This window comes from Physella acuta, unplaced genomic scaffold, assembly GCF_028476545.2.
Source record: "Physella acuta isolate Inbredline_101_S28 unplaced genomic scaffold, ASM2847654v3 ptg001039l, whole genome shotgun sequence".
Lineage (NCBI taxonomy): Eukaryota > Metazoa > Mollusca > Gastropoda > Physidae > Physella > Physella acuta.
In genome coordinates, this window is record NW_026732556.1 from 425,068 (window position 1) to 437,672 (window position 12,605).

The 12,605-nt window shown below is 40.9% G+C and overlaps 1 protein-coding gene across 9 annotated transcripts in view; it reads left to right on the forward strand.

The window, feature by feature from the left end:
* The window catches only part of LOC131954910 (dual specificity calcium/calmodulin-dependent 3',5'-cyclic nucleotide phosphodiesterase 1A), a 294,315-nt gene that overhangs the window by 224,069 nt on the left and 57,641 nt on the right, over positions 1-12,605 (forward strand). Inside the window, exon 1 of one of the 9 annotated variants that reach the window (XM_059318755.1) lies at positions 10,618-10,745. The exons of the other annotated variants lie outside the window; for them this stretch is intronic. Coding sequence (XP_059174738.1) covers positions 10,697-10,745 — 49 coding nt within the window. The 5' untranslated portion in view covers positions 10,618-10,696. Of the gene's footprint in view, positions 1-10,617; positions 10,746-12,605 lie in introns of those variants that run through there. 9 annotated transcript variants of the gene reach the window in all.

A 12,605-nucleotide genomic window follows, 5' to 3' on the forward strand; every position in this document is an offset into this window, starting at 1 on the left:
TACACCATCCACCATCTCCCACTACACCATCCCCCACTCCACCATCCACCATCCCCCACTACACCATCCACCATCCCCCCACTACACCATCCACCATCCCCCACTCCACCACCATCCGTCATCCCCCACTCCACCATCCGTCATCCCCCACTCCACCATCCCCCACTCCACCATCCACCATCCTCCACTACACCATCCTCCATCCCCCACTACACCATCCACCATCCCCCACTACACCATCCCCCACTACACCATACCCCACTACACCATCCACCATCCCCCACTTCACCATCCACCATCCCCCACTACACCATCCCCCACTACACCAGAGGCGTAGCGAGGGGGGGGGGGGGCGGGGAGGGGGACATATGTCCCCGGGCGCCGACTTAGGGGGGCGCCAAATCGAAAGTTTGAGGGGGGTGCAAATGAAAAGTTCGAGGGGGGTGCAAATCGAAAATTTGCTCCCGAGGGGGGCGCCAAATTGAAAGTAAGTCCCCGGGCGCCGGGAAGGGTCGCTACGCCTCTGCACTACACCATCCCCCCACTACACCATCCACCATCCCCATACACCATCCCCCACTACACCATCCACCATCCCACTACACCATCCACCATCCCCCTACACCATCCCCCCCACTACACCATCCACCATCCCCCACTACACCATCCCCCACTACACCGTCCACCATCCCCCACTTCACCATCCACCATCCCCCACTACACCATCCCCCACTACACCATCCACCATCCCCCACTTCACCATCCACCATCCCCCACTACACCATCCCCCACTACACCATCCACCATCCACCACTACACCATCCACCATCCCCCTCTACACCATCCACCATCCCCCACTATACCATCCACCATCCCCCACTACACCATCCACCATCCCCCACTATACCATCCACCATCCCCCACTATACCATCCACCATCCCCCACTACACCATCCACCATCCTCCACTACACCATCCACCATCCCCCCACTACACCATTCACCATCCCCCTACTACACCATTCACCATCCCCCACTACACCATCCACCATCCTCCACTACACCATCCACCATCCCCCCACTACACCATTCACCATCCCCCCACTTCACCATCCACCATCCCCCACTACACCATCCCCCACTACACCATCCACCATCCACCACTACACCATCCACCATCCCCCTCTACACCATCCACCATCCCCCACTATACCATCCACCATCCCCCACTACACCATCCACCATCCCCCACTATACCATCCACCATCCCCCACTATACCATCCACCATCCCCCACTACACCATCCACCATCCCCCACTACACCATCCCCCACTACACCGTCCACCATCCCCCACTTCACCATCCACCATCCCCCACTACACCATCCCCCACTACACCATCCACCATCCCCCACTTCACCATCCACCATCCCCCACTACACCATCCCCCACTACACCATCCACCATCCACCACTACACCATCCACCATCCCCCTCTACACCATCCACCATCCCCCACTATACCATCCACCATCCCCCACTACACCATCCACCATCCCCCACTATACCATCCACCATCCCCCACTATACCATCCACCATCCCCCACTACACCATCCACCATCCTCCACTACACCATCCACCATCCCCCCACTACACCATTCACCATCCCCCTACTACACCATTCACCATCCCCCACTACACCATCCACCATCCTCCACTACACCATCCACCATCCCCCCACTACACCATTCACCATCCCCCCACTTCACCATCCACCATCCCCCACTACACCATCCCCCACTACACCATCCACCATCCACCACTACACCATCCACCATCCCCCTCTACGCCATCCACCATCCCCCACTATACCATCCACCATCCCCCACTACACCATCCACCATCCCCCACTATACCATCCACCATCCCCCACTATACCATCCACCATCCCCCAATACACCATCCACCATCCCCCCACTACACCATTCACCATCCCCCTACTACACCATCCACCATCCCCCTACTACACCATCCACCATCCCTCCCAATACACCATCCACCATCCCTCCCAATACACCATCCACCATCCCCCCACTACACCATTCACCATCCCCCTACTACACCATTCACCATCCCCCTACTACACCATCCACCATCCCTCCCAATACACCATCCACCATCCCTCCCAATACACCATCCACCATCCCCCCACTACACCATCCACCATCCCTCCCAATACACCATCCACCATCCCCCAATACACCATTCACCATCCCCCTACTACACTATTCACCATCCCCCTACTACACCATTCACCATCCCCCTACTACACCTAGCACCATCCCTCCCAATACACCATTCTCCATCCCCGACTACACCATTAACCGTCCACAATATGTCATATGTGGTTATAAACCGTGTTACGTCATTCAGCCAAACAGGTTTCAATCATACTCCCCCTATGAAAAGGTTTCAATCCTACCCCCCTATGAAAAGGTTTCAATCCTAACCCCCTATGAAAAGGTTTCAATCCTACTCCCCCTATGAACAGGTTTCAATCATACTCCCCCTATAAACAGGTTTCAATACTACCCCCCTATGAGAAGGTTTCAATCCTACCCCACTATGAAAAGGTTTCAATCATACTCCCCCTATGAAAAGGTTTCAATCATACTCCCCTATGACTGTTGGCTAATAGAAAGAAAATAGCGCGAGGGTCTGTCGAGCTGAGCCAACAGTATCGTGTTACCAAACGATGCCATAGACGGCAAACAAACAGTCCCGGCCACATGACACACGTCATCAGTTTCAGATCTGGGAAAATGGCTGCTTCAAAACGTGAGATAAACGCACCAGAATCTCTGAACGCCTCTAGATCATTGAACGTGAGCTGAATCTAGCAATAAAACAATAGAACAAATAATTCAAGCCTCAACTGTACACGTCTATTGAGGCCACTAGCGACATCAAGCCACTTGTACTTGTATATAGCCGATATAAGCGTACACGGCGTATGACAATCCTAGTCTTTCTAACTACATTTTAAGATCTATTACGACTAGCCTTGAGACTGTCGTTGTGGTTGGTGCTACGACTGTCAATTTAAAATGTTCTTACACCTGGCTTAATTACTGTCATTATGACATTCATTATATATGCCATTATGTTTGTCATATTGACTCTCATTATAACTTATGTCTGTCATTATATATGTCATTATGTCTGTCATTATGTCTGCCATTATTACAACGTGTATGTGGTTTGTTCATGCAGCAATGTGAGCTGCCTCCCTCTGCTACCATTGAACTGTAATGAAGATCAAGCCCCACAACTTCCTGCTAATCATCCCATTAATTCCACACCCAACTTCACGGTTTCTCCGTCATTCATCTGACCAGATTTTTTTATCGCGGCCGTACATCAAATTATTCCTAACTGGCACAATCTGTTTGGAGAAAATGGTGGCATTTATGTGCTCGAACTGCCTCGAACAGTATATGTATATATATATATATATATATATATATATATATATATATATATATATATATATATATATATATATATATATATATATATATATATATATATATAGTACCATGTGATGACTTCCCCCTTCTTGTACCATCTCAATAGGCGCTATATTTAAAGCTAGTAAAGACAGTTTTAGGTCCCAAGGAAACCCCAAGCAGCTATTAATAGTCTGACAAGCATCGAGTTGGGCGGCCACAGACGGACCAGATTTGATGGTTATGGTCTCTTGGCTTGCCAGCAGCATCGCAATGACCAATAATATCGACATTCGTTGGATTGCTTAGATCCGTCAGTGATGTGATGAATTCCTAATACATACGGCTAACGTGGCTATGAAGAACGTATTGATAGGGGCACTAGGATCTGCGCCCAGATAAAGCTCTCACTTCAAAAAATTGCTTGAAGGAGAGGCCGAGCATTAGGCTGTGAAACCAATCCATTAAATGCGGGCTGCTTCAAATACCGCCAGATCCACTCGTGTTACTTTAAGGAACGATAATTCCACTCGATCAACACAGATGACGTCAGGCTTTTGATTAATTATCTTCACAATTTATTCCATCAATTAATTTTTAAAACAATCTATATATTTTTTTAGTATAATAAACGGATCGTACGTATTTGCTTGTATTTTTTTCCAGTTACACGTCAGCACCAGTGTTTCTTCCAAACTTTTTTTCTCCGGGGGGGGGGGGGGCGCTTGAAATTTTCCGGGGGACGGACACTGTTAAATGTTTATATTTTCTATATACATTTCGTTCGGGGGGGGGGGGGGGTGACTTTTTTCGAAGAGATGCCAGGAAGAGACTCTGTTCTGCACGATCAAGACATACAAACACACACTCAAGACATACAAACACACACTCAAGACATACAAACCACACACTCAAGGCATACAAACCACACACTCAAGACATACAAACACACACTCAAGACATACAAAAACACACTCAAGACATACAAACACACACTCAAGACATACAAACCACACACTCAAGACATACAAACCACACACTTAAGACATACAAACCACACACTCAAGACATACAAACCACACACTCAAGACATACAAACCACACACTCAAGACATACAAACCACACACTTAATACATACAAACCACACACTCAAGACATACAAACCACACACTCAAGACATACAAACACACACTCAAGACATACAAACCACAAACTCAAGACATACAAACCACACACTTAAGACATACAAACCACACACTCAAGACATACAAACCACACACTCAAGACATAAAAACCACACACTCAAGACATACAAACCACACACTCAAGACATACAAACCACACACTCAAGACATACAAACCACACACTTAATACATACAAACCACACACTCAAGACATACAAACCACACACTCAAGACATACAAACTACACCCACCCATAAAACTCCACCCATTTCTAAAGCTCCACCCATCTCTAAAGCTCCACCCATCTCTAAAGCTCCACCCACCTGTAAAGCTCCACCCATCTCTAAAGCTCCACCCACCTATAAAGCTCCACCCACCTATAAAGCTCCACCCACCTGTAAAGCTCCACCCATCTCTAAAGCTCCACCCATCTCTAAAGCTCCACCCATATCTAAAGCTCCACTCATCTCTAAAGCTCCACCCACCTGTAAAGCTCCACCCATCTCTAAAGCTCCACCCACCTGTAAAGCTCCACCCATCTCTAAAGCTCCACCCATCTCAAAAGCTCCACCCACCTATAAAGCTCCACCCACCTGTAAAGCTCCACCCATCTCTAAAGCTCCACCCACCTATAAAGCTCCACCCACCTATAAAGCTCCACCCACCTGTAAAGCTCCACCCATCTCTAAAGCTCCACCCATCTCTAAAGCTCCACCCATATCTAAAGCTCCACCCATCTCTAAAGCTCCACCCACCTGTAAAGCTCCACCCATCTCTAAAGCTCCACCCACCTGTAAAGCTCCACCCATCTCTAAAGCTCCACCCATCTCTAATGCTCCACCCACCTATAAAGCTCCACCCAAGCATAAAGGACGAATGCCTGTACGCGACTGCCATTGGAACAATAATTATTGAATTGCATCCACCCCACAGGCGGTAACATTAACCGTATGCTCAACCATTTCCCTCCCCAGTGAGGCCATAGTGGGGGTAGGGGTTTTATTTAGCCTCCTCCCAGCCCACGAGCCGAGCAGTTTTCTAGTCCAGCACGCGGCCAATCGCCCCGAATAAAAGCACTCGCCTGCCGACACGGCCGTGTGTTGGCCCTGTCACTCAGGTAGCGTGGACATCAGTAAAGGGGGACTATTCAATTTATTTTTAAATACATCACGTCATAAGTGCAGTTACCGTTCGTGGAGGATTTCACTGCTGAAAATACGTGTGCTCTTTTCTATTGCTATGGCTAGCAACTGGTGTTAGAGCTAGAGACTGGTGTTAGGGCTAGTCAATAGTGTTAGAGCTAGTATCTGGTGTTAGAGCTAGTGACTGGTGTTAGAGCTAGTAACTGGTGTTAGAGCTAGTAACTGGTGTTAGGGCTAGTGACTGATGTTAGGGCTAGTCAATGGTGTTAGGGTTACTCATTATGTAGTAAACCATATATATATATATATATATATATATATATATATATATATATATATATATATATATATATATATATATATATACATATATATATATGTATGTATATGTATGTATATGTATGCATATGTATGTATATGTATATATATATATATATATATATATATATATATATATATATGTATATATATATATATATATATATATATATATATATATATATATATATATATATATATAGGGTGGGGGTTTATAGCCTAAACCAATATCCTGCCTACGCCATTGGCTTGGTTTATCTTCCTTTGTTCTCGGTCAGGCTAGCGATGTGTCGTGCTGTCCGTTGACTACATGCACCCGCTCACGTGTAAGTCTGAACAAACGTCCCACAGCTCACCTGTAACGTGATGAACAACCTCCCCGCTCAATACAGCTGTGTGCATGTGGGTCTAAACGTCACACCCAGGCTGCTAGGTCTGGACATTATTTGAATGGCATGTCTTTGATATATTCATGTCGACATTATTTGAATGGCGTAGCTTTGATATTTCTATGTGGACATTGTTTAAATTTCGTAGCTTTGAAAATTCCAAAATTTTATGGACATTATATGAATGTCTTGTTTTGTATATATATATATATATCTATAATATAAGCGGGCTGAGCGTGTGTCAGTCCCTTCCTTCCTTCCTTCCTTCTGTCATCGCTATAGCTTTTGGAACCATAAAAGTAAACTTTCGCACCATGCTGTGCTTTTCAGTGCACCGCAGTGTCTTATTATAAGTAATAGTGTAGGGTTCGTTTATATATCGGCATATAGCTATTTTATAAATGCCACTGTGTTTACTTTTTTACATAACGTTATGAAAATATTAAATATTCGCACATTGCTAAAAAATATTAAAAAAATCAATGTAAAATATTATTTTAGTTTATATTCCTAGAAAAAATGGATACATTTCCATAAAAGTAGGTCGAAACAACTAATTAATTCAACTTTTTTTTTGGTGGTAATTTTTTCAAGGGAGGTAATTTGAAAATATATTTAACTCAACAATATCTTTTTTTTATTACTACCGCATTGATTAGTCTATGTTAAGGTTCATAATTAAAAGAGAAAAATGTTAAGATTATTTATATTATTTTCTAATTAGTCTATGATTTCTCAAAATCACTATTTTTTGTTTTTGTTTTTTGGTGTTAACAGATGGTGAAATGTTATAATTATAGTATAGAGAATGCTGGAAAGACATTATCTAGGCGCGGACGTCTGGGAAAAGCGTGTTTTTCGGTGGTAATTCTAATTACATTGCCAATGTGTTATCTTAGAACCATAAAAGTAAACACCACTTGCCGTACATTCATTTGCATCGCATTGTTTTATTGTAAGTTATGAAGTAGGATCTATTTATGTGACTTAAATTTTTAATGTTGGAAAGGCTCTCTTTGGGCGCGGACGCCTAAAAAAGCGTGTTGTTTGGTGGTGATTCTAATGTTGTGGTTGTGTTGTTGTTTTTTTGGTTGTGTTGTGGTTGTGTTGTGGTTGCTTTTTGGTTGTGTTGTGGTTGTTTTTTGGTTGTGTTGTGGTTGTGTTGTGGCTGTGTTGTGGTTGTGGTTTTGTTGTGGTTGTGTTGTGGTTGTGTTGTGGTTGTGTTGTGTTGTGGTTGTGTTGTGGTTGTGTTGTGGCTGTGTTGTGGTTGTGTTGTGGCTGTGTTGTGGTTGTGTTGTGGTTGTGTTGTAGTTTTGTTGTGGTTGTGTTGTGGTTTTGGTTGTGTTTTGGTTGTGTTGTGGTTGTGTTGTGGTTGTGTTGTGGTTGTGTTGTGGTTGTGTTGTGGTTGTGTTGTGTTTTGGTTGTGTTGTGGTTGTGTTGTGGTTGTGTTCTGGTTTTGTTGTGGTTGTGTTGTGGTTGTGTTGTGGTTGTGGTTGTGTTGTGTTTGTGGTTGTGTTTTTTTGTGTTTGTGTTGTTGTTTTTTTTTGTTCTGTTCCAAAGTTGGTACATTTAAAAAAGATTTACCGTGGCGGAGCACGGGATGCAGCTAGTCTATAATATAAGCGGGCTGTGTCTGTCCTTCCTTCCTTCCTTCCGTCCGTCCGTCCGTCATCGCTATAGATTTTGGGACTATAAAAGTAAACTACGCACCATGCTGTGCTTTTCAGTGCACCGCAGTGTCTTATTATAAGTATTAGAGTAGGGTTTGTTTATATAGCGGCATAGAGCTATTTTATAATTTCCACTGTTTGTACAATTTTGCATAACGTAAAGAGAATATTAAATACACGCACATTGCTAAAACATATTAAAAGGATCAATGTCAAATATAGTTTTCGTTAATATTCCTAGAAAAAGTGGATACATTTTAATAACATAATAACTGTAGGTTAGAAAAATCAAATGAATTTAACTCTTTTCTAATTTTGACAAAGGGGGTAATTTAAAAATACATTAAACTCACGCTAATAAAAAATGTGAATGCAAATATACGTTCGTCATAGAAGGAATTAGTGTTGCAATAATATAATTAGCAAAATGTGAATGCAAATTATGTGGATGTGTAAGAGGAAATTATTGTTAGAAAATTATAATTAGCATGGATTGATAAAAGGCAATCTTTTATTTATTTTATTCACTGAATGTAGGCCCTACTGTTTATTACTTATAATTTTTAATCAACTATTCAGCACTATTATAGACGCGTCATCACGTTCATTAGGTGCGCAATGGTTTTAGTTATGAAACTATTGTAAATTTTTAAAATTTAAAGTACTGGAGAAAAAATGCGTGAATGGATAAAGTGAAATATTGTAGGTAAAACACGGATATTTTAAATACTGCCTATTATTTATACTGTTTACTAATTATTATTCTATCTTTCGGTTTGAGGACAAGCTAGGGGTTTTATAGGAGAGGCGTAGCGAGGGGAGGGCATATGTCCCCGGATGCCGACCTTAGGGGGCGCCAAATTGGGTTGGAAAAAATTTGCGAGGGGGGGGGGTGGAAATCGAAAGTTTTAGGGCGGGGGGGGGGGGGACAGGGGTGCAAATCGAAAGTTTGAGGGGGGTGCAAATCACCGGAAAGGGCGCGATTTGGCGCTACCGGCTAGACTGTGAGCAATATGCCTTTATGATTGCATTTAAATTGTGTTTATGTTATGAGTGTTGTGTTTGTTTTTCGTTTTTTTTTTTTTTTTGCGTTCGTTTGTGTTGTGTTTAGTTTTGTTCTGTTCCCAAGTTGGTACATTTAAAAAAGATTTACCGTGGCGGAGCACGGGATGCAGCTAGTATATATATATATATATATATATATATATATATATATATATATATATATATATATATATATATATATATATATCCTTGGACATTATTTGAATGTCGTAGCATTGAACAAAGAATCAAAAGTGATAGATTTAGTCTTGGTATCAACAGCATTGTTTTATCAAACGACTTTTTCCTTTTTAGAAAAACATGTTAGACTGTGCTGCCATAATGGTAGAAAATAAAATCAGCAGCAGACCACTCCGTCAGGCTGTTATATTGTTGTAAATCAAGAAAGAAAAACATGGCATGAATTAAGTCTCCTGTAATAGCTCGCTAAATCTCTAGGGAGTTAAGACGTCCAACTCTTGGTGCGGCTTTAGGTCATCACTTGTGTTGGATGATTCAACTTTAGATCTTCTAAAGGTCGCCCTTTTTGTTGGAAGATTCAACTTAGATCTAACTTAGGTCGTCGTTCTTGTTGAACAGCCTTCAAATATTCGCGTCATTCTCTCAACGCCAGGTGTTGGCTTGTCGTTCCTGTTCAATATCAGTTGCCTTACCTTTCATCTAGCGCCAATAAAAGCTCAATATCAGTTGCCTTACCTTTCATCTAGCGCCAATAAAAGCTCAATATCAGTTGCCTTACCTTTTATCTAGCGCCAATAAAAGCCCAATATCAGTTGCATTACCTTTCATCTAGCGCCAATAAAAGCTCAATATCAGTTGCCTTACCTTTCATCTAGCGCCAATAAAAGCTCAATATCAGTTGCCTTACCTTTCATCTAGCGCCAATAAAAGCTCAATATCAGTTGCATTACCTTTCATCTAGCGCCAATAAAAGCCCAATATCAGTTGCATTACCTTTCATCTAGCGCCAATAAAAGCTCAATATCAGTTGCCTTACCTTTCATCTAGCGCCAATAAAAGCTCAATATCAGTTGCCTTACCTTTTATCTAGCGCCAATAAAAGTTCAATATCAGTTGCCTTACCTTTCATCTAGTGCCAATAAAAGCCCAATATCAGTTGCCTTACCTTTCATCTAGCGCCAATAAAAGCTATTCGCCATAAATACTTGAGCGAGTAAACTAAAAAACTTTCGAAACGTTTTCATTCAACCCACTATAAAAAAAACATCGCCTAATTCAATATCAGATTTCAAGCACTAAACTTTGAGATGTGTACTTGTGTTTTAGATTGTGTCATAGTTTAATCAATCTCTCGCAAGCAGAGTTCATTCCCTTTTAATAAAGTAGACCATTTGTGGCGCCAAACTTGACTAACTATGTTTGTAATACCAAAAGGATAATTCAATCGAATCGCGCGACATGGACTTTCCTTTCACCTCCGGACGGCAGCGGAAAATGAGGCATGATTGTAAGTATTTACACCCACCTTCACACCCACACACCTACACAGCCACTCACACACACATTTTTTTTTTATAAAACATAAATAATAATAGTTTCGCTATTCTATATGTCTGTGTTTCTGTCTGTCTGAAACGCTCTAGAGAAAACATGGGGAAATTTAAAATGCGTCATTGATTGTTGAATAAAAATATAGAATTAAGAATTGAAAGCCGAAAACGACACACAATAATCATGACGTAATTTATGGTAGCGACAAAAAAAAATGAAACGCATAGTTTAATTGTCTAATTTTAGAAGTGAATGCAGATATACACACAAAAAATAACCTACTACTCAGGTTGTGTATGAAACGTGCTACACCTGAAAGTAAAGCGTAGCTAAAACGGTAAAAACAAAATAAAGGGAGAGTAATGATACATTATCAAACAGCATTTGAGTTGAACTATGTTTAACTTTTTTATCAGTGAATTTAAGTTGTAAGAAGTTTTAAGATAAAGTGTAGCATAAAGACTGTAACTAATAACTGAATTAAAATAGTTTAATAGAGTAGTGAGTGTGTTGTTGAGCTACGTCAAACTGCTCTGTTCAACAACTCCTTTAGCGGTTACACCAAGTTCAAAGCGGCTGATTCTTAACGATTATACAATGTAGAAAAACACTTTACACTCTCTTTTATACAATTTTTCCTATTAAATGTATGTAACAAAAACAACGAGGGCGGCATTTTGGGTGCTAGAACAGATTAATCGCATTTCAAGTAAGTTCAATAAACAATATTGCTTTAAGATACGAACAATTTGACATACAAGCAATGTTACATAACAAATTAAATGTGTATCTCGAGGAACCACTGAATATATACATTGTAAATCTATATTGTTTTACTGCTTTGTAAACCCTATCTACAAATATATATATATATATATATATATATATATATATATATATATATATATATATATATATATATATATATATATATATCAGCGTTATACCAATGAGGTTTGCCCTTATATTTAATCAGTGTTATATTAGCGATGTATACAAAATGATGTACAAACTTTAACATAAACAATATGATTGCAATTGTAAAATAAAAACGTCTCGGATTTGTTTTTTTCTATTTAGTAAATTTCCTTCTGGGTTATCTCCTTGAATCCTTATCCAAACACTCTTTTTAATTTCCGCCTTGATTAAATATGGAGTGATTTACCGCGCGGCAGCAGGAATGAACTCCATCAAAATCTTCTGACACACCGATAAACTACCCGCTTCTCATGCTGCTCCATGTTATCGCCGGGTTTCTCTCATTGATTTCTGCTCTTTTCGTTAGTTGGTCTTTCTATCATAAATTTAGAAATGTAATAGTTAATCTACTTGATTATTGATTTAACTTAAATCGAAAGGCGATTGCATGTTGTACTCTATATGTATCGATCTCTTAGGGTATGATTTCTGTTCAAGACTTCACTACGTTTGTTTATTACATCCTTAGACATTATCGACCTCATTACGTTTGTTTATTACATCCTTAGACATTATCGACCTCATTACGTTTGTTTATTACATCCTTAGAAACTCTCGACCTCATTACGTTTGTTTATTACATCCATAGAAATTATCGATTTCATTACGTTTGTTTATTACATCCTTAAAAATTATCGATTTCATTACGTTTGTTTATTACATCCTTAGACATTATCGACCTCATTACGTTTGTTTATTACATCCTTAGAAACTCTCGACCTCATTACGTTTGTTTATTACATCCTTAGAAACTCTCGACCTCATTACGTTTGTTTATTACATCCTTAGACATTATCGACCTCATTACGTTTGTTTATTACATCCTTAGAAACTCTCG